This window comes from Haemaphysalis longicornis, unplaced genomic scaffold (genome assembly GCF_048455015.1).
Source record: "Haemaphysalis longicornis isolate Haplotype H1 unplaced genomic scaffold, Haemaphysalis longicornis Haplotype H1 scaffold_3, whole genome shotgun sequence".
NCBI classification, from domain to species: Eukaryota; Metazoa; Arthropoda; class Arachnida; order Ixodida; family Ixodidae; genus Haemaphysalis; species Haemaphysalis longicornis.
Genome location: NW_027526335.1, coordinates 89,240,593 through 89,263,103, shown reverse-complemented (window position 1 = coordinate 89,263,103; position 22,511 = coordinate 89,240,593). Strand labels below are relative to the sequence as shown.

General features: G+C 48.0%; 1 protein-coding gene across 3 annotated transcripts in view; it reads right to left on the bottom strand.

Annotated features, from left to right (window-relative positions):
- Positions 1-8,866: 8,866 nt before the first annotated feature.
- Positions 8,867-22,511, bottom strand: part of LOC144174818 (glycoprotein 3-alpha-L-fucosyltransferase A-like) — a 115,129-nt gene continuing 101,484 nt past the window's right edge. For 2 of the 3 annotated variants that reach the window (XM_077703724.1, XM_077703722.1), the window contains exons 4-8: positions 16,103-16,334; positions 14,390-14,618; positions 11,165-11,524; positions 9,739-9,985; positions 8,867-9,227 (exon numbers count right to left, since the gene is read on the bottom strand). In XM_077703724.1, the coding sequence (XP_077559850.1) occupies positions 9,120-9,227; positions 9,739-9,985; positions 11,165-11,524; positions 14,390-14,618; positions 16,103-16,334 (1,176 nt within the window). In that variant the 3' untranslated portion in view covers positions 8,867-9,119. The remainder of the gene's footprint in view (positions 9,228-9,738; positions 9,986-11,164; positions 11,525-14,389; positions 14,619-16,102; positions 16,335-22,511) is intronic. The other variant, XM_077703725.1, reaches the window with a different exon arrangement.

Here is a 22,511-nt window from a genome sequence, read left to right as displayed (position 1 = left end):
AAGGGCAGTGCACGGCAGTCTACGATGGCTACGCCCCCAAGTCGGCAAAGTTCCGCTGGCGCTGATTTATCAAGGCATCGCGCACAAGCGACTGATGCTGGCATGCGGGCAATATTAATAGGCTACGCTGCCATGCGCTGTACGTGGGTCTCGACATCAGGCACGCCGCGCAACCGTACGGCGCAGCGGCTGCTGCTGTGGTCCTTACACTTATAGGCTTGTGGCTGCACATCCGGTAGATGAGCGCTTGTCTATAACACAGCCTTCATACTTTCAGCCTTATTCTAACTCGCCCTAGCGGGATTTGAAAAAAAAAAAGAAAGAAAACTACTGCGGCGTTCTGAAGTCTGAAGTCACTTTGGTCTCTAACATGTTTGTAAAGAGTATGTTTCGGCAGTTTTCAGATGTAACTATAGTTGAAGTTGAAAACGCGGTTTAGACAAGCGTTTTCATGACTGTGCAATGCTGCCAGGCTAGTATTAGCAGTCATAATCAGTCTCGCCAGACGCATAAAACACCCAAAACACGGAACGAACATGCTATCCAACAAATTCTCAGTACGTACGGTATACATGAGTAAACCAAAAGTAACGGCGCCATCTCGGCAATCTCTCTTCGGTTGGTGGGGAAATCATGCTTGGAAATCCATGACTGAACATTTAACAACGAAAAGTTTTGTCCACCGGGAAATACGAACTTATTTTGAGCGGCCGAAGACTTTGTTGGCAAGCTTCGATCAAAACCTGGCTGATGCGTTGTTTGGTAAGCGTGTTCTGAGCGGGACGCCGCAGGTAAATCCTCGTTATGGGAAGTATTTTCTAAGGAACTTGCGTTGATACTAAGTGGGGTTGCTGTAGGCAGGATCGAGTTCTACACTTGAAAATGCGGCATTCTATGTTCCCCGGAGGCACCCGCATAGTTCTTGCAGGAGAAAAAATTCGCTGTGGACGCATGGACTACAAAATAACATTCGCCTTTTTGCATGCAGCTTCAGCCGCTTCTTGATAAAAACTGAGTGCGAACACCTGAGCGGCAGTTCTAGTAATTAGTTCCCAGAATTGGAAGTTGCTTGAACGCAGGGACTGTGCCGCAGGGACTGGGAGTTGCCGCTGTGCCGCCTCACCGAAGCCGGATGTTACTCCGCGCGGCGCTAATAGTGTGTTACTGGGAATATTGTGAACATGGTACGAGCTGTTTCCGTGATTTTTGGGCTTAATATGCTTTTAAACTACTGCAGCGACGACAAACAAACTGCGCGAGAAAAGACAGCCGACATCACGCATTTACAGCAATCTCCTTTCAAAACGCGCGTCCCTGTTGACGTCCGGGTTCGTCGCTTAGGCGGAGTGACACCTACATGGGCTATTTCCGTTCTGAACTTGTTCCCGAGTAGCCGTGGTTACTGCGGGCCAGAAGCGCATCGAGGCGAGCTAGCGCAGCCACATCTGTGTGGTTCCGCTGCGTCTTCTGAATGAATTCTGCTGTTTACATGATGTTGACGCGGCAGAAAATGGGTTCGTTACGCTTTTATGCCAGCTATGTAACTATATTTGCAACTGACAATGACTATACGCGTCATTACAATTTACACCTTGACCGCTTTGGTGGGGTGAAAACTAGAAAATCGCCGACAACGCGCGTTTTATTCTACTTAAAGTGCCTGCATCTTTAATTCTACTCTACTCGCATCCTGCAATATTAAATTGTGACTCACCGCTTTGCGATCCGCTTCAAGCCTGCAACCTTGCGAAATCACAGCCTCTGGTTGTTGGATCAACTGCGATCGTAGACGCGGCTTTCTTTTACCTCTCTTTTTCACCATTGCGTACACGGGACCACATGCGTGCGGTAGGCGTAAGTCGAACTCAACTTCGTCACTCTGATAACGTACTTGTCTACGTCAACTTGTCTAGCGCGCCTCCCACGGATCATTCGGCTGAAACTTTATAAGCGACGTGTGCTACGAAGGAAACCTTATCTAGTGACACCAAGGGCACCCTTTCTCCATTAGTTTTTGATAACCCTGAGCGTCTACTTGCATATATTTGTCTCCGAAGATTTCACAAAGCGTTTCTGGTGCTTGCGCATAACCTCGCCTTTGCCAGCTCATCATATCACTGCCGTCGTTTCCATGACCGAGTTCGTGCCTCTTGCGCGGCCACTGCTGCCACTTTCAGCGTCTTCACTAGCTTTTGTGTGTCCATTTATTGGAACTGCTCCACGGCCCAAATATGCCTTTCTGCACAGCGTGTATTCGAGAGCATGCTTATCTTTCAAAGCTGCTGCGCATGCTCCACCAGCACGCTCAATCATCCCCCCCCCCCCCCCCCCGACCCAGATTGCACAGCTTCCATGCACTTAACCATGCCACTTCGTTAAAATTATATGGATACCTAATTTTACCCTCGATTAAGGTTTATCACAAGGCCAATGTTAGATCGAACGAAATAAGTAAAGCACATCTGGTTTTCTAAGTCATCTGACAGACGAAACCGCTATGAATAGAAACTGAATCTGGAGTACAGCCGGCCACTTTTTTTAAAAGCGAATCTTTTTTTTTTGTCCCACTTATGCGGTGTCGTTGATGATGATAATGAAAATAAATAAACGTGTCCCGTGGTCGTAATCGAACTTCGGTTCCTCGCGTTGCGAAGCTGGCGTCCATCTGATTGCGCTATTCCGAAACGGTCGAGGCAGTTTGGGTTTCAGAGGGGATTTGAGCGCTTCACAAATAAGCATTGAACGACTCTGGCTTCAATATATGAACGACAAAGATGGGCGTGTAAAAAGGGGGTGCTCAGCTTTCTTGTGACGGGTTCGTTTTCTGTCATTTGAGTTCGTACTTTGATTCGCAGGCAGTTTGCACTTTGATCGTCGACTCTTGGACTTTGATTGCAGCGGCTTTGACTTTGGCACTTCGCCGTTTGATTTTCGCACGCAAGAAAGCTGCGCGTTTCAACTATCGTCGTCGTTAGACGGAGGGGATTTTATTTTTGTTTATGGTATTGCCCGGAGCGTGCGCCGGCGACTGATCGTCTTATTGCTGGAAAAACCTGTAGAAAGGCTCAGAACACTCCCGCCAGGACGAGCGTCGGCTGTCAAGCGGTTCCTTCAAGCGCGACACAGCCACTGCTCGCCGTTAGTCCTCTGAATGTCGAAGCATCATATTGCCTCGAACCTTGAATTCGTTTTGTTTGTTCATGCATTGTGTTTACCGCCCGGCTGCGCCGGTCTGTGTTATCTGTGTGCCAAGTGGAACGCTTGCTCCATTCGTAATTTTTATGCCGCACGTGTTATCTCTTTTGATAGGGAGAGCGTTTTAAACTAACGTCAAGTCTAGAATAATCTTCTTTGATCTACAGTGTCCTAGATGTAATTTGACGGTTCGAGAAACACTCGCGCCGAAAGATGAACGCCCGCAGAGCGGATGCCGCGGTATCCGACTCGCCGACGCTCGCTTGCGCACGTCACTTTGCTGACTGCTGCTTCGCCGCCTGTGTATTCTTTGAGTTGTTAGGGAAGCGCAAGTTCGCTCCAATAAGCTTCTTTTCCTTGAAGACAAGTGCGTCTTCTTTGGCTTCGTGTTAATATGAATAACCAGGAACGGGGTGTACGGAGAGGCCTCAGGCACACTGCGAGAATTCTGCCGCATATTCCCTGCACGTGTTGCTTTAGCACGCGTCCCTAAAGTCCTTCTTAACACGAAAGTGTTTTATTCCGGGATGGACGAAGATTTCACTGACATCATATCCGTCACGGAAACGACACCAGTATAACGAAGCCTGCGGCCTGTAAAGGGTGCACCCCTGCACACAGGGCCTTCTTGCGGGAAAGCAACCCTTAGTACTAAAGAGTACGTTATACGTAGGGTTGCTTGTTTTCGGGTTATATATTTTAACCCGAAAGTGTTTTATGCCGGGATACACCAAGATTAATTTTCACTGGCGTCATATCCGTCACGGAAATCACGACAGTACACCTTTGCCGAAGTGACCCGCAAGCAGGACGTCGCTCTCCAAGCACATCTAAAAGACAGCCGCCGACCCGCAAATCATGCTCAGCTGCAGATTTCGCTGCACATTTAACTTTCGCGTTTTACCGATTGCTATCACAGAGGAATCAACCACAGTATTTTACAGTTAACTAACCGACATGCACCTAACACCTTTTCCCTCCATAAAATACAGAGCAAGGTTAAAGTGCTACTCCTGAAGATACATGCGCCTAACCACTTTGTACATACAGATCGCACGCGATGAACGCGTAGAAGTTCAGTTGGAAACAGTACTTACATCTATTTTGGCGATCTGTGCTTTTATCAAGCATGACATAACTCACGCGTAACAGTGCATTTCTACATTTCAAACACAAAAACGAGAGATGAACTAAAAAAAGAAAGAAACACAATTTATTGATGCATATGAGAATCAAATGTTAACATGGTATGAGATTGCTCTTTATGTACAAAGACACGCCTTGGCTCGTTCGGCCAGTATACGGGAGCGAGCACAGTAAATCTGTTCTTGACGCCTAACAGTTTGACTAGCACAACTTGACCAGTTCCGCTATCACATGAACACACAGCATACGAAGGGAACAATGCGCACACGTTGAGAGAGACCGCAGCTTTGAGTACAGCCGAACATCGAGTTCTGCTCCCGGAGCTGCGTACGTGCACTCGCACCATTCTGATCACAAGTACGCATCACATGGATACGCATTAAAAAAGGGAAAACACGCTACCTTTCATAGTACTACCTCTCTTCCACGGTATGCATCAACTGCACCGGTGCGCAAACCACGCGCAATCGTCATCAAGGGGGACCGCTTTTCACAGTGTATTGTGCAGTGATATAAAGTTCTTTGTTGAGGACAAAGAGAAGGAAACATGGCTAGACTTTGGGTCGCGGTCTTGGTATGCCCGCATGCCCAGTTCAATAATCCCCCCCTTCAGACGATGTGCATACAGAGTAGGTCAAAACCAGGCAATCTAAGACACTAGTCTTCGGCAATCTACTGTAACACTTCATCGGTAACACTTCTAAAAATGTGCGTTGGTAATAGCGGAATTTCTTTGGCTTGAACGATAATAAAACACGTGTTCGCGAAAAAGAGAAGAAGAGAGAACATTAAGAATTGAACCCCAAAACTAACAAAATTAAGTAACAAACAAAATAGCTACGCAGCTACAGAAATGCGCTGAGCTTGGAAAGGTTAACACATACAGTTCTGCCAGCGTAGCGGCTATTTGGCCAGCTGATTCGCTTCGCTCTCTGGTCTACAGCTAAGCTTGGCGGGATGTTTATCTGGCCAGACAGCTGCGAACCTGAATTAACCAACATTTTCAAAGGAAAACTGCCAAATCTTGAGTGTACTACACGCCCGATCAAAACAAAACTGTCTCTAACACGCACAGCAGAGCAGATACTTTGACGCAGCTGTCATCTGTTGTCGGGTGTTAGAACCGCCAACAGTCAAAGCCGAAGTTGTCACACAGCAGCAGTCTTCGAATTTGTTAATTCTGGATAGTCCGCGGTCATTCCAAGGACTGCCCTGAAGTAAGAGGTGCTTTAGAAACAGTGTCAATCGAACAAGTCCACTGTCTCAACAGTAACATTACAGGTTGGGGAATAATTTTGGGCGCTGAATTTCGATTTGTTTGAACTGCGGATAGCAGGTTTGTGTGGTAGTTTGAGATAAATGCTGCGTGCTCCAGTACACTATAAAGAAGCCGCAAACTGGTTTTTGGAAAGGCTGAATGTTTTTGGCCAGGTACGACATTCCCGCATGGCGTATATTGTTTTTTGTCTTAACGCGCGGGAAATTTAAACTTCGCTGCCTTACAAAAGTGAGAATTATAAAGCTGCTGTGGCCCCTCGTCGTTTCTGTGACTGGCACCGTTTAGAAGCACCCGGTGTATATAAAACACTTGTTCGAAAAATCGCGCCACATTTCACGTTTCAGAACACGAGAACAGGTTCATTGCGCTTCACACAGTCATATTCGTCAATTTAGCGTCGGCTTTCTGTAAGTGAAGGCTAACGTGGGAATCGGAAAGAAAATAATACCATGCAGTTGAGCGACAACATTATGCATCTTGTAAGCACTTATTATATCCCTAGAGATTCTTGGTTTGAACGCATGCTAAAGTTGTAAACAGTTAAAAACAGTTTGTTCAATTATCTCTGTTTCCCAAGCAAAACAAATTTGTTCAAAAACAGTAATCACACGAAGGACATAAAATCTAGCACTAAAAATGAGTACTTAACAGAGGCGAACATTTTTTTAGAATGACGGCCAAAAACTTATACCTCTGATCTCTCAGGTTATACAAACCAAACAATAACAGCAGCAACGAAAAGTCAAGTGCTGATTTTACCAGTGACGCCGCGTTTTACAGGACGTAATCTACGCCTCGCTTGAGGCATTCAAAAAGATTGTGCGTGTTAAAATGCAATAAAACTAGCCTAACCTGGCATTGCTCCATAATATAGCAACGGTACCGAAGTTTGATTTGAAAACTACACTGAAGTGTTAAGCAGCAATTAATTAGTTGTTTCATTAATCAAGACAACGAAATCCAGAGTTATCGTAGGTACCAGCAGGGGTACGAGATTCAATATCATTTTTTTTTCTTTGAAGAGATGGCCAAAGCTTTTGAAAAGGATAGCGCGTGTACTGCAGCGCTTACTCAATTATTTATGAGCCTTCGGACTAAAGAAATGGGACAGTAATCTCAACCGATGACTCCGTTATCCTATTATGCTTCTAGTGTCGGGACATTTCTGGTTGTGGCATAGCAAAATGCTACACTTCCGTATTTAAGAAAAGCTCGAGTTTCCGCTCAAGGCATCGAGATTCTATACATCGCGTAGTTTCCCACCAGAGGGCTTTTTTTTTGTATTATTAGTTATCACAGTATTGGAAACGGTGGCTTAATGTTGCGACATCATGGCTTTTGTGCGTACACATAAAAGTGACTCATAATTTTCGCGATCAGAAATGTTGAATAACAAAAAAGAAGCCCTATACAGAGATCTGTATGAACTATACATTAGTCTCCGAACAGAATGATCAAATCCATTATAGATCACCCGCGTATGTTCATATAAAATGGTACGCAGCCTTGTTCATAGTAGAGAAAACCACTTGGGCGCTGAGAAATACAAAAGTGATGTAGATGTTACCCCGTCATACCGCCCCCCCCCCCCCCCTTTCCACTAGCTTTATTCTAAGCTTATTTTAGCGTGCTACCGGCGAAACCTATTGTGGTACCGCTCCACCGCTGTCTAATGCCACGCTGTCACTACATAGAAACTTCTATACACCTCATAGGACTAGAGACAGGCATCCAAGAGTGTCGATAGCACTTATTGTGAGCTGTAACTTTCGACGGTTCGCAACGTACACATATAGAAACAGTCTCGAACATGTTGTCGAGTGCGGTACGCGTAGAGACCTCCCTCTCAAGTGAGGGCATTTGTATGTAGACAGGCACTGACAAAACGATGAATAAAACTAGCACACTTCTGTCAACTCACATTCGTCGTCTTCACTATCAAACCTAGCCTGAGTTCCTTCTAATACGGTTGTACCTCCCATTAATTCTCGGAGATGGTGTAGATGGTGCAAATGGTGAAGCACGTTAGTATTTTACGCGTTTCCTAACGGATAACGGGTATTAACAAAACCGCCAAAATAGATGGCATTTGTGTCAATTACTCAACGTTATGGGCGAGATAAGTGGCGCGATAGACAAAAACTGGCAAAAAAATAGGAAATGAATTTTGATGGAGCTCAGCTGAAGTACTAAAACGGTGCCTTATACAAACGGTGGTCGCTGGGTTTATTACACGTCTGCATTTTTTCTGTCCTTTAAGTAGCATATTTAAGGATATTTCGGGTATTTTTGCCCACTCTGGTGTCATTCTGCGTCCTTTGAAAGGCATAAATTTTGGATGCACTGAATTTTCCAGCATTGGTTGGCTGCGGTTTGCAGGAAACATTTCTATAAGGTGCAAACATGCGAAGTTATTTGAAGAAACCACAACAGTCGCACAGGTAAAAAAAAATCAATATCGAAGTGAACAAACTCCTTAAGACTTCTGCTTATTTCATTTTCCTGTGGGCTCAAACAAGTTTAATGCCAATTTTTCGTATTACCGTGTTGTCCAGGCTCAATTCATAACACGAACTACGAACAGAACGAATCTACACGTAGGGTTAAGACATCACGTTTAAATTTTCGGTTTACGGATGGACTGGGATGAGGTCTTTTCGCATTTTAGCTGGCTTCCATTTGCAGGAAGGGCCGGGGGAGGAGGGGGGGGGGGGGGGGGGCGGGTAGGTGACTTCGTATCTCTATGACGCAGAAACCAAGCTCAGCAGGATGCGATGAAATTCCCATCTTCAACCGCAGTGTGCGGTTTGCCATAGGTATAGAAGCAATTAATTCTGTTGTGCTGGGACTGCTTTCACCTGCCCCACCCCTTCAGCAAGTTTGTGTCATGGGGCCCACATGATCCTCGAGATGCGCGCTGTATACAGCTAAACATGCCCTACAGGCTCACCTAGCGCTAGGTGGAATGTAGACGCCAAATACGAACACCACGACGTTGGTCTTGACACAAAAATGTACACACACCTTGGTAGTGTCGCATACACACGACCACATTGTGTGCCCCACTATCAGAGATATCCTACTTACCACAATAAAAAAAAATCCGTATTTGTTCCAAACTGCCTTGCACGCACGGGCCCGCACGAGCTCAAGTCAATCAGCGAGAGCATTTGCACGTTGAAAACGCAAACTGGCGTGCAACCAAACTGCGTTGGAAGCGGAATCCCTGAGCACTGAACTTGATAGTTACGAACTTCAACTCGACCGCCGGCTGATGAACTTTAGGCCGCCGTCGGCGCACGAGCACTGATCAGGAGTCACGTGACAGATTCTGCAGCGCTGCGGCGATCACTCGGCGCGCATCTGGCACTGGCGGAGTGTTGGCTGCTGGGAAGTGTCCAGAAAACGGAAGCAGGCAAGCTGAACCTCGGCTTGGCCGCTCTTTGGCTACTGGTGGGGCACGGCGGGAATCTGGAGGGCGTGTTTTCCACGTGCCGAGTCAAGTCAGAACGTACGCCACGGAGTCAGGCTTGGGCCTGAAGTCTCTCCAGCGGTTGCTGCGGCAAGTGCCAGGCCCAGCCCACCACGCTCCTATGTCTGGATACACCTGCGCACGTCAATCATTCATTCATTCATTCATTCATTCATTCATTCATTCATTCATTCATTCATTCATTCATTCAACAAAATAATCAATCAATCAATCAACAAAATAATCAATCAACCAATCAAAAAAGAATCCACTTCAGTGAGAATGAATGAATGACTGAATGAATTTATTGTCAAAAAGACACGGAACGGAAGGTCCACCAGCAGGCGTAATTTGTCACACCTAGGAGCGGACACCGGAACGCCTGCTGGTGTGGGTAAGAGGGGAGGGAATGTGAGAGATGATATAATAAGAATGGTGAGAAATGACTAAACTTCCTTCGTGGGCTCACATCCTTCCCCTTGCAGAAGTCCCTTCCCGTCGCGTCTCATATAACCAAGTTTGTAGCGAAACACCACAGTGCGACTGGAGGACTCCCTTTTTCTCACGTCCACATCACTGAATTAAAGAACGGCGTTATTCTGACTGCTACCAACCGCAGCACGCAAGCAGCTATATTGGTACTTGCCTTGGGTAGCGGGGGCGCGTGCAGCATGGCGCAGAGGCGGCACCAGAAGTAGGTGTTGATGAACTCTCCGGAGCCCTTCCAGCGGAGGTACTCGTTGTACAGCGTCTCGTTGCGGTCCAATAGGTGCAGGTACTCGGCCAACCCCTTGGCCGATGGGAAGTCCTCCACGTGGATGAACGAGTGTGGCGGAGAGGCCCGCACGTAGTCGGCCTGCCGGGCGCCCATCACGATCGGAACCACGTCCCGCCTGGATCGAAGGAGCGAGAGAGAGAGAGAGAGAAACAACTTTCGCTGAGCCCATTTCAGGTGACGCTCGCAGGCGTCAGACGGGGTGGAACCCTAGTCACGAGTCCCATATGAGTCCAATAGCTCCTGGCCCCTGGACGCGAGCTCTTGCTGCGTCGACAGGTCGGGGCTGGACATCAAGATCTCCCATCGCTCGGGTAGGGGGGGAAGGGGAAGGGGGAGGGAAGGTAGAGGGTTCTTGAGCTCAGTACACTCCGCCAGTATGTGCGGCAGGGTGCGCATTATACTTCATGAGAGACGAGCGGGAGGGCCTGATAGGACCCGATGTAGGACCCTTACCCCCGAAGTTTAAGCCTTCAATCAACCTTGTAGTGCGCGTGTTTAAAAGAAGAAAAAAAAACTTGATTCATCTGTCATAGGAATTGGTAACACACGAAAGTGAAACGTGCAGCGAAATTTGCAGCTGAGCATGACTTGCCGGTCGGCTGCTGTCTTGTGGGTGTGCTTGGCGAGCGACGTCCTGCTGGCGGGCGCTTCGGCAAAGGCTTACTGGCGTCATTTCCGTGACGGATATGATGTCAGTGAAATATTGGTGTATTCCGTCATAAAACACGTTCGTGTTAAAATATACAACCCGAAAACGAACAACCCTAAAGTATAACGTACTCTTTAGTACTGAAGGTTGCTTCCCCACAAGAAGACCCTGTGAGCAGGGGTGCACCCTTTACAGGCCGCTTGCTTCGTTGTAGTGGCGTCATTTGCGTGACGAATATGACATCAGTCAAATCTTCGTGTATCCCGGAATAAAACACTTTCGTGTTAAAATATGCTCTTGAGCGAAAACTCGCGCCCCTGCCGAGTTCCCAGCGCCCGCTAACGATCATGCACACAACTCGAAGTGAGGGAAAATCAGTGCAAGTGTCGGGGTCGCTCCGTTGGAGAGCACGGTGGGACAGAGTTGCCGAATGTCGGCTCAACGAGCACAGGAATGGCAGTTTTTGTTATAGTACCGACCATTGTAGCTTTGTAATTCGAGAAACTAATGGCAAAATTTACCACAGTGAAAATCCAGTCTCGAAGCCCGAATTCTAGTTTAAGCTACACCTTTAAAAACACAATACACCGAACGTTGTTGTCGTAAATGCCGAATTATACGGATGAAAGTGAAATGCAAGCGCACCCGAGACCATTGACGAAGAACTTCTCGGTGATGTAGTCCTTGCAGTTGGAGTTCTCGAAAGCAAGGTAGAACTTGTAGTCATGATCGAGTAGGTCGAAGCAGTGTCCCGCCCGGGCCCTGGGGCACTTGAGCGGTCCGCAGGTTCCGTAGATGTCCACGTCGATGTAGGCGGCGAGCTTCCTCGCGTACTGGAGCCTCTGGTTGCGCGCCGCGCAGTTGGACACGAACCAGGCGACCTTCTTGGTCTTGTTGCGCGCCGGCGCTGCTGCGGGAACGGCACCTGGAGATGCGCCGCTGCCGCTGCCACCGTCCTCGTATCGGACGAACTTCTCATACGGCGCCACGATGTCGGAGTCGTGCCTGCATGCGGGTGAAGCACGGAGGAAGGGCATCTAGATTTTAACCCTTTCGGCTCTGGTGTCCTTTATTGAGGACATTGCCCAAAATTCCCCTACCAAATTGCGAACAAAACCAAAACAGCTTCTCTGGAAAATAGTTCAAGTATGCCACTTGCGATGGATATCAAGATTGTTCGTTTTTTTTTTCGACAGCTGAACATTAGAAAGAAGAAGGTGTTGCAATGAAGACCAGGTTGACGTCAGGGTGACCTGAAGGACCGAAGTCCTAGTGTGATGACATGGCTGCAAATAAAAAAAAAAATACTTGCACTACCAGCTTGTTTTTTCGTATGTGGACTCAGTGCTTTTTAAAAGTGAGAAAAACAAGCAAAAATATTTTTCTGCCGGAAGTTATAATTTAAATATCTCATGACATAATTAGATGTCATGCCTGTAAACTGACAATTCCTTGAACCACAAGCTCATTTTTTCGTTTCTTTTCCCATAGGGTCCAAACATCAAGGAAAACACAGAAAAACGTTTTTTTTTTTTGCACGAAATAAAAATATCATGGCTGAAAGGGTTAAGCTTCTTACAGTGACGTTTACCTAGCGAAAGATTCAAAAATCGTGTAGCCCGGGAATCTCGGACAGTTTCGTACAATTTCCTTGATTTCGTAATGAACTAGACAACATAAAGATAACAGAAAACATGCTGAAGTAAAGCACTCTTTTTGTTCAATGCTCAACACAAGTCCGGGCAACGATATTTTGAACGCTGTGAAAAGCGCTCCGATTGCACCCACCAAGTCCTGCCTCAGGCTCCCAAGAAGGTGTAGTAAACATTGACTATGCAAAAAAAAGAGAAAAAAAACGGGAAATGGTACCAACTAAGCTTGTAATAGGGACATCGGCGACACCTGAACTAGTTTTACAAGCCGTTTACAAGACTTTTCGCCTTTCGTCTCGGCACTGCAGGTGAAAGTGTCCTTCCCTATGCATTCTGCAGCCCAGACGTCAATATCGGTGCACCGAACCCGCTGAGCTCAATGAGACGACAACGGATCTTAATCTCTCAAGCTTATTAGATGCCACGCATCTCATTCACCCGCCTTGTCCATGCATCCGGCGTCGGCGTCGTTGTTGTCGGCGTCCACCCCTCCCCCATTCTCCTCGCCGCGCCAGCTTCGCTCTCCACCGCTCATTCCCTCTCCTCTCCGATAGCGAACACTCTCTCGTGAGGGGCATTGGATCGGATTCGATTGGCTTGGATTGGATTGGATTCGATTGGCTTGGATTCGATTGGATTGTGTTACGTCATAGCCGCGGCAAACGCACTGGCGCCGGCGCGTCCCCTCACCGTTATGCGCGCGATAAAACGCGGTGCCTGCACCGCTCCGCTCCATCGTTCCAGAGCCGTTCCTCCTCTGTCCAACGCTGCAACGTGAACCCCCTATGCGTCGCATCTACACAGGGGTTCCCGCGAGGGGAGGTGGGAGTTTTGAGGAACATAATGGTTAGAGAGATATACCCACTATTTTGAGAGTTGTTTCCGAGCTTCTCAGGAATTCTCCGACTGAAAAATGCCGTCTTTGGTATGCTCATCACACGTAGCGCACCCAAACAGAGAACTTTTCCCAGCGCGATGAATTAGTCTATTATAAAAGAATTTGAAAGGAGATTTTAAAAGTACTTCACGATGGCGGAGAGTATTTATAAGTTTGTTTGCTCCCTTCTGTGGTGTTGTTGTAATGGCGCGAGTACTAGGAGTTCCTGGAATACGGGAAAAAAGAATACGTGGTTTGTGTCTGCACCGGCGTCTCCACCATTTGTGAGGACGATAAATGAGTCACTCTTAATTCCAACCTCGAAAAAAGTCCTCACTAATTTGAACTGAATCAAAACCGGTCGTCCGTCACCCCTATAAATATTCCGAACTAAACAGCCTGATATTGCGTTGTCGAAGAAATTCTATAACGGACTGGGTACTTCCTCTCACGCACATGTGCAGTGGGACAAAGCCAACTTCACCAGAATTCTCCTCCTTAGGTTATTAATACGCGCAGCGCTTCCGCGGCGGCGACGCTGCGTGCGCGTCAGGGGAGAGGAAAAGTGGAGATAAATAGCAAAGCGGAGGTCGAGTGAAGCGTACTGGAAACTTCTGGAACGTTACGAAACGTTTGGAGAAATTATCGACTCTGATTGGTCGATTGCCAGTGGAGAGGAGGTTGTAAGTTAGAAGTGCAGATGTAGCAGCGGTGGATCCAGGTTTTTTCTGAAAGGGGGTTCAGCTTCTATCAGTGATGATGATGGTGATGATTATGATGGGGAGAATGCAGAGGAGGAGAATGCGGTGGAGGAGGAGGAGGAAGAGGAGGAGGAGTTCTTTTTATTCACCGATATTTCGGCACAGCAAAAATTCAAGAAATATAAAAAAATCATCAACTAGAATTTTTCTACGACCTGAGGGATCATCATCTTTGGGGTTGAAATTCAAAAATTAAGGGAGGTGTGAGGACATCCGGACTCCCCCTCTGGATCCGTCAATGAATGTAGTTACACCTCTCGACATTGTAAAGCCCGTGCTGAGCGGTGTAATAACAACCTGCTATACAACAAGCATTCCGAAGCAGAACGCGAAATGAGCAGTGACGGGCCACAACGCACAAGTTTCACATCCCGGCCCCAAGTGTTCAGAAATTTGCGTAATTAGTTTTTATATTAAGCAGTAGGAACTAGAAATTGAGCATAAAAACTGCTCGGCAAAACAGAGAGATTTCATTCTTCAGCACATGTTTGCGTTGCACGTTACTTCGACATAGCGCAAGCAGTAGAAGAGTCGCGCGAGGATGTCTGGAAGAAAATGCAAGTGACGGGTGCGTGTTTACCTGTAGGTGGCCGTCCAGTTGAAGACGTTCTTGAGGTTGAAGAAGGACTGCGTGTGGTAGGGGCACTCGAGTAGGTACAGGATCCACACCTGGTTCCAGGGGCGCCGGTACTTGGGCGCCACGAAGCGGTCCTTGAAGAGCACCGCGTCCGCGTCGGCCGCCTCGTCCTGTGACGTCACGATCTCGCACGTGTCCACCGGACACTTGTCCCGCAGGAACACCGTGCGGCCTGCGTGGGACCAGTAGGGCAGTCTTGAATGTCCGTCTTTTGCATGTCTGACAACAATGACCTTCATGATAAGACTTCTCAAGCTGACGGTGAAATGATCATGTGTCAGTGAAAAAGCTTCCCCGCGCAATTTTTAACAGCGAGGCTGTTTAGCACATCGCAATTTTTTGTGCGTACAATAAAATATACCAAGAAATTGCCGAGCGCACGCACGTGAGCGCGGGCCTCGCGGCGACCGCCCGGCAGTTAAAGAAAATTACACCGTCTTCCCGTAGGGAAACCCTGAGTAGTATGCGAAGCAGCCATGGGGTCGACTGAAGTTCCCATTAGTTTTCAGTTCGTCGTTCCCGTTGACGTTCAGCTTCGCGTGCCTTCGTTGTATCAGCAGCTTCTTGACATAGTTTGAATGAGTGAAGGACATAAGGCGCGTTCGTAGCACGTGCTCCCGTCCCGGTTTGTAGCGCAGTGGGAAGAGCGCCACGTACCTCCCGTTGAGGCCAGAGAGTCGTGGGACCGAAAGCGGGCGCCGCCTAACTATTTCTTTTCATAGTAGAATGCGCCGACGTCAGCCTAAACGCTGACGTGGCTGAAGAGACGCGCATGCGCAGTAGAGTGCGGACGGCGGACAAGACAACGAGGGAGGGAGGGAGGGACACAGCCCCGAGCATGAGATGCTTCGCATCTAAAACCAAGAAAATGCCGAGCGCTCGTGTGTGCGTGCCTCGCGGCGACCGTCCAGCATCCCCGGCGCACGTTTGTCAAGTCAAGCATACCCAATTAGGGAGATTTTCTAAAATTGGCCAAAAAGAAAAAAAGAAACTCCAGCGTTCCTCGTAATCGCGGCAACACTTGCTCGGAACGAGACGACGACAACAACAACGGAACGAGACGAGAGAACAACAGACGCATCCTAGCGTACGCCCCTCCAAGGTGATGTCCAACGATTATCAAAAATGAAAAAAAAAAAAGCTGCCACTTACAGCAACAATGATGGAGTAAAGGTCGTTGCGGCGGTGAAGCCGAAAATCGGCCGCAATCGTGGGCTTAAACCTTCGTAATGGTGGTGAAAATTGCGGACAGCTTCGCTACCTTTAAGTCTTGCGCGTTAGTGTGAGCTTGTTTCATTTTTTTTTACTCAAATCTAGCCGTACATGTTAGTTTTTGAAGATCACGTGGACAAAAAATAGCTTTCCCGCAATACAGGAAAATCTATCGAACTTCTCAGTGCACCATCTGCTTTAAGGTTGGCTTCTGCCCATAACACTAAAGTTATGCGCAGATGCCCGCTACGCATAGAAAGTGCAGAACTTTGGTGTGAGGACACCTTCCTCAACACGCTACATACGCCGCATTATACATCGCGGCTGTAGTGACATCATAAACATCATAACAGCTGCAACAACACTTTTGTTCTCATTCGCGTTTCGTTAAGAGAGTAAGTGGGGTAAGTAACCGCCGCCACGCGGCCGCTCCTGCAGTCTCACCTCTGGGAAGGTCTCCCCAGCCGCCTAGCCCGCGCATGAGCAGTATCTTCTTGAGGCGCGAGCTGTTGCGCTTGTAGTCCTCGGGCACGAACATGAGCTGCTGCTCGATGCGGTCCCCGGAGTCCTCGTGCGGCCACAGGCTGCCCGTGTCTCCCGGAAGTGGGCGCCGCCGGCCCCCGAGCATGTACCACGGACGCTCGGAGCCGGCCGAGGACGCATCGTGGTGCTGCTGCTGCGACAACGCCAAAATTGCCCCCGCTCATCATGGAGCACACAGCTTTATTATGAAGGGCAGGCACAGTATAGTAATGTACAGGCCCGCGCAGAAGTAAACGGAGCACGGGAACGGTGGCCGAGCTGCATCGGTGCGCCGCCTATACGGGTGCCGACGGGAACCATGGAGCGCCGGTCAAAAAGTGTGTTCGCACTGCCCCCGCCGCCCTATCTGATATGTTTAATCGCCGCTCTGCTGGCGTGTCATGCTCGGCGAGACGGTCTTCAAAAGTCAGCGCTGGGCTATAGAAGGGCGCTGGTTGCATTGCCGCTCGCAGGCATCAGCGGCGACCGAATCCGCTGCTCATGAGCTGGACGAAGCTGCGCGCGCCCGGAAACGTGCCTTGTTGCGTGCTGTAAAGGGCGTCATACAAATGTAGGCCGTTGCGGTTTGCCATAGCATGTCATTGCGATATAATTAATTGCAAGCCGGCAGCAAAATTGTCATGTACAATATAGAAAGCACATTCACAGACGTTTTGTGTTGTTCGGAATAAAAAATGTGCTTTCTATATTGTACCTCGCAATTTTGCTGCCGGCTTGCAATTAATTATATCGCAATGACATGCTATGGCAAACCGCAACGGCCTACATTTGTATGACGCCCTTTACAGCGCGCAACAAGGCACGTTTCCGGGCGGGCGCAGCTTCGTCCAGCTCATGAGCAGCGGATTCGGTAGCCGCTGATGCCTGCGAGCGGCAATGCAACCAGCGCCCTTCTATAGCCCAGCGCTGACTTTTGAAGACCGTCTCGCCGAGCATGACACGCCAGCAGAGCGGCGATTAAACATATCAGATAGGGCGGCGGGGGGAGTGCGAACACACTCTTTGACCGGCGCTTTATGGTTCCCGTCGGCGCCCATACGCGGCGCAGCGATGCAGTTCGGCCTAGAGTTCCTGTATATAGCTCCCGCAGGGAGATGTATATAGCTCCCTGCGGGAGCTATATACAGGAACTCTAGTTCGGCCGCCGCTCCCATGCTCCGTTTACTTCTGCGCGGGCCTGTACGTGGGTAATGTTGCTATCTGCAAAGCGTTAACGCCCTAACCTTCCGTTAGGGCCTTTGTTTCACGAAACAAGCAAAGAAATGCTGGACGGTTATGCAGTGCGATTTTTAGCGCGCTAGCCATAGCGATATGAGACGCGACACCCTACGCAGCGCACTTTATAATAGCACGGTGACGACAGGGCAGCGGCATGAAGCCTATAGTTTCAGCATGCGCCTGCAATCACCCGAAATGTCCAATTGTTTGACAATAGAGAGTTTTAGCATAGCGGGTGCCGTCCGCTAACGTTACGGCGGCGGGTAGCGGGGCCCGACTGGGCAGGGGCACTTTCGTTCCGGTGGGGTGTATTAGTTCCGCGGTCCGGTTAAGGCCATGCCGGCGCATTAGTTGCGCTGAGGGGCGACCTCCACGCCTTCCCCGCGCGGGCATGCGCAGTCGGGTCCCGGTAACCCGCCGCCGTAGCGTGAGCCTCCGCTATAGCCGCTATGCTAAAACACTAATGAACGCATGCGTTGCGGCAGTCCGATGAGACCTTCCTGGCTTATGTCGCGCGTGACCATCTCCCTCTATGCATTTAACAATCCAGAAATAAAGATAAGGACACGTATTCGTGCCATTTAAATAAAATAAGTTTGCCTGTGCACTTCATGACACCGCTGATGGCGCCGTCGAGGCCGTAACAGGTGAAAAAAAGTAAGACGGTAGACGTGCTTATGGTTACTTGTGCTATTCGCGGATAACACACGCTCGTCCACATGGTCCTGGCGATTACGGCTAGAACTGTAAAGCAATGGCAGGAATTGTCAGATAAGGGCTTAAACTTCAAAAACTCCGCTTCACTACAATACAAAAATGCATTGATGGGAAAACGTTTTTCTAGTGGCAATATACGTAGTCTGACATCAAAGTAAGAATGAGTTAGGGCCTTTTAATAAACGCATTCATACGATTTATTATGCATTCCTTCGAACGCCCCTAAAGTCGTGCTTACTAGTTTACACACATATCGCCGGGGTAAGCATTTTTAAGAAGACATATACGCGGTTTTATATGTATCCATCACACGCTACTTATCCCTGCAACGCGCTCTACAACAACTTAGTTTAAAGTCGGTTTCACCATTACACAAATGTACTGACAGGAAGACATTCTTTAGGGGCAATATAAGCGGTCAGATGATAACACGAAGACCTTTGAGCATTTTGTTACAGCACTCTCTTATGCGCCGATAGTGTGACGCATGAAGCGCTACGACAAACTTGAAACAGGACAAGACAAAGGTTGACTCAAATGAACACACTTTTCATCGTTTATCCCGTCGATAAAGCGGTGTTTGTTTTATAAGGCCTGAAAGAAGAAAAACTACCATGCGCGGTTTGCGGCGGCCGCACGAACTAACAGCAGTGACGTCAGTAAAAGGTGCTACATGATTGGACGATGTCCAAGATTAGCATTCAAACAAGTTTTGGTTTCGGTTCTGTGAAACAACATGCTTGGCATCCGACGTTATCGTTAGATGGGCATTCTCGTTATCTTAGTAGTCGGCATATCAGCGCTTCTGCCATGTTTTCGGCTGTAGAATGCGTCAAATAAGCCTACCAGCATGGCTTGGAATCGTAACAATCACTAGCCGAGGCCTACGCAGTGGATGAACGCCCTCTGTGCCAACGCAGACCCTCAAATACAATGCGCTTTTCCCCCGCCTTTGGAGCTTCCCCGGCTCGTGCCTGTATCATAAGAGGCGTGTTCGCACCAGTCCAAGGGTCGGCTGATTCTGGACGGTGCCCGCAAGCTGTATGTCCTTATGACAACACCACGCCATCGAAAACTCGTCAGCGCGTCAGCGTCACTCCGCACGCGTTAGGCGAACTCGCTCGTGGAGCAATGAACGTTACAGCGCAAGAATGGTGAATTCAGCATAGAAAGTATCGCTAAAAAAACAAATAAATTAACTTTAAAAAAACACGCACTATCGGTGTAAATTAACTTTAAAAAAACACGCACTATCGGTGATTCGAACTTGCGACTTGAAAAACAGTGAATCTAGTGCTCAAGACCACTTAATGCATGGAAAATTTAGGCACACTCACGACCTCACATAACGACTAAAATACAATGCTAAAGCTAACAGGCCTCGATGGAGAAGCACAAAGTCCAACTGCGTTTTGCGTCCTTCCAACGAAGTTTATATTTCGTGACCTGGCTGCGCTGATTAGGAGTGTTTCTGCGGCGCAGAATGATCCGCCACCGGTCTGGTTGAATCTTTTGGATGCATGTATCTGCTTGCCTCACTCTGCCATAAGGTAGCGACGCCAGGGGTGAAAATATACAGTATATAATTTATAGCAAGTTGAAATCTAAATTTAGTTTTGGCACTTCAAGCAGCTTAGATGATTATTTCTTCTATAGCGCTCGTGCAGTATTCCCACAATATCTCATGTCTACCTATACTGCATTCCTTAGACGGAAAAGCGTTCGCAGATGTGTGGTCGTGCTGCTGACCGCTGTGTTAGTTCACCCGGCGCAAAATGTGCTTCCCGAACCCTGGTTTTACGCTGTACGGGAAAAGTTTCGGTTGATTTCATTTCCTTAGTACCTATATTCACTTCACCGACTCTTCTCCCGCATTCAATTGACCTTAGATTTTTCTACTAGCGTACCAGTCAGCGATGTGGAGGGACCTGAACTTAAAGCTTGAGAACAACGGAAAGTTGGGCCGGAAAGTTGTTTTCCACCTTAAAGCTTGATACAGTCTACACATTCTACATACAGTCTACACATAAAGAAAGGCACATTCTTCCTGGCACAAATGTGCCGTGGCGTAGTTTCAACTGAGCGAACGACTTTGGACGACGCGCCACCCGCCGGCCGACTAAACGCTGGGCCGACTGATTCTGTCGGAGGGTCGGCGATTCGTGCAGATATAGCGCAGTCAAGCCAAGCCATCTTGTTTTTACGTCATACGAAACGTCCGGAAATCGGCAAGGAGGGTGTAGAAAGGAGGACAGCATTTCCGAATTGATCTTTATACTGAATAAAGTAGCATAAACGCCGCGACAATGGTCGAAACATAGCCAGACTACAATTTGCGCAAGTAATCGCGCAATGTTTACCAATCACTTCAGTGTCTCTTTAAAGTGAACCTTCATATGGCTAGGGTCCCGTGCATTCTTCCTTAGAACGGCCAAGAACGACTTGCGGCAAAGCCAACTTTACCGAAAATTATCAGGAGGGAACGGCTGTAACTCTTGTTTTGTCAAAAATTTTCCAAAAAAACAATTGAATAAAAACTGGCCGCTAAGACGACTATATTATTACTCCAAATGCAATTCACTTGCCGCATTTCGCTAGTTCGCAGTTAAGTAATCCTACAGAATTCCGTCTGCTGCCAAAGTACATGGGCTTCGGCGGGAGAGTATGGTTGTAGGAAACGGCTTTAGCTCTTCTATCGAAACTTTTCGAACAAACATCTTTACGCCGAGCTTTATTTATACTCGCCATAATTAGTGAAGTTCGTACCGTTGTTGAAATTTTTGCGGCACGTACTTCTGTGTCGTATGCCAAAGTTTCGCTGCCACCCACCTTCGTAGAGAAGGATGGCTCAACTTCATTTTTTCCCGTATGCCCATGTCCGAATAATACCAGTACGGCAGATCTGAACTCCCCGCGAAGGCCCTGTAACGAACGAAGCTGCAAGTTCCGTCCGCTGCGATTTTTTATTCGCTTCACATCATGTTGTTGTTTGAGCGCATCTGTTTCGTAGGGTACGTTACGCTGGGAGTGCGGGCGGCATCCGAAGTAAACATATTTTTGTTCCATATAAAATACAGGATGTGTGTGCATACCACTCTATCATTCTCACTCACATGCAGTTTCAGCTTGGCCTAGTTCAGACACGAGTGTACTTTTGTTTTACAGAAAAGCAAGCAGCCAAAAATAAAAGGCTCGTATGCGGTGCATGCCAATGGGGTTATTTCGAGGTTTCATGCGCCGAGGGAACAGCTGGTGCTGCAAATGCCGTCACATGTGGAGGGGCTTGAATTATTGTAAGCCCCCACAAATAGTTTTTCAACGCTCACAACATGTCGCAGGGACGGAGGTACTAGTGCAATGGTTCCGGAACAGACGCAGCTAAAGCTCCCAATAGTACAGCCCATGAGAGCAGGCTGAGCAAAAGAACGTAGCCGCTGAGCACCCTTTATAGGTGCACCGATGCAATTGAGTGAACGAGACGGCTGCTGAAAAAAAGAGGCGAAATATGTGGTATCGATCTCTTTCATAACTTCCTGCGACGCCTATGCAGCAAATACGCATGCGACTGTTTTCTTATTTCCCTAGAAGTACGAATTAGCTACCAATGTACTCGCATGTTGGGTCCCACAATGGGAAGTGTTCCCGCGGGAGTACAGTTACTAGCCGCGTATTTCCAAACGCTTCGCTGCACAGAGCACCCACGTGACATGTCTGTTCGCGCGATGCAGAAAGGTAATTAAATGTCGTCATTGGTTGCGCCCCAAACCTAAAGCGACCTGAAACACACCAAATCCCTATTAACAAAAACATCAGAAAGATTTGTTTTGAGAAAAAATTAAATATATAAAAAAAGGTAAGAAATTGAAAAGATATAGACAGACCTGCGCTGGGGCTCGAACCCAAGCCGTCAGCACCAGTACTCGGAACTCTACATCGAGGCCACAGAGCCCGAACTGTAGGCTCCCTTTAGCAGGCGCGCAAAAGAATAGCGCGCGCAGTGACATCACAGATGTAACGTGGGTGCCCTGTGTAGCGAAGCGTTCTGGCCACGCACGCCAAACTTGTGTGTACGAGCAACGCACATAAACACGTTGTGTACAATGCACATTTAGGCTGGCATCTTCAGAAAAAAAATTATCAGGGTACCGGAGGCTTGTAAATGAGCATGATTCACTCGCTCTCAGCCACCGATGGGGAGAAAGCAGCAATGGAGCTTTGACCTCGCATAAGCGGCGTAAACAGCGCGCAAACTGCTGTGCATTTATTGGGTGAAAAGTTAGTTGAAAACGCTGAAAAGTTAGTTTATTTACTGGCACGTCCTTTCTATCCCCTCACAGTGATTACCACTTCTACCGAATGCTGAACATCTGCTGAA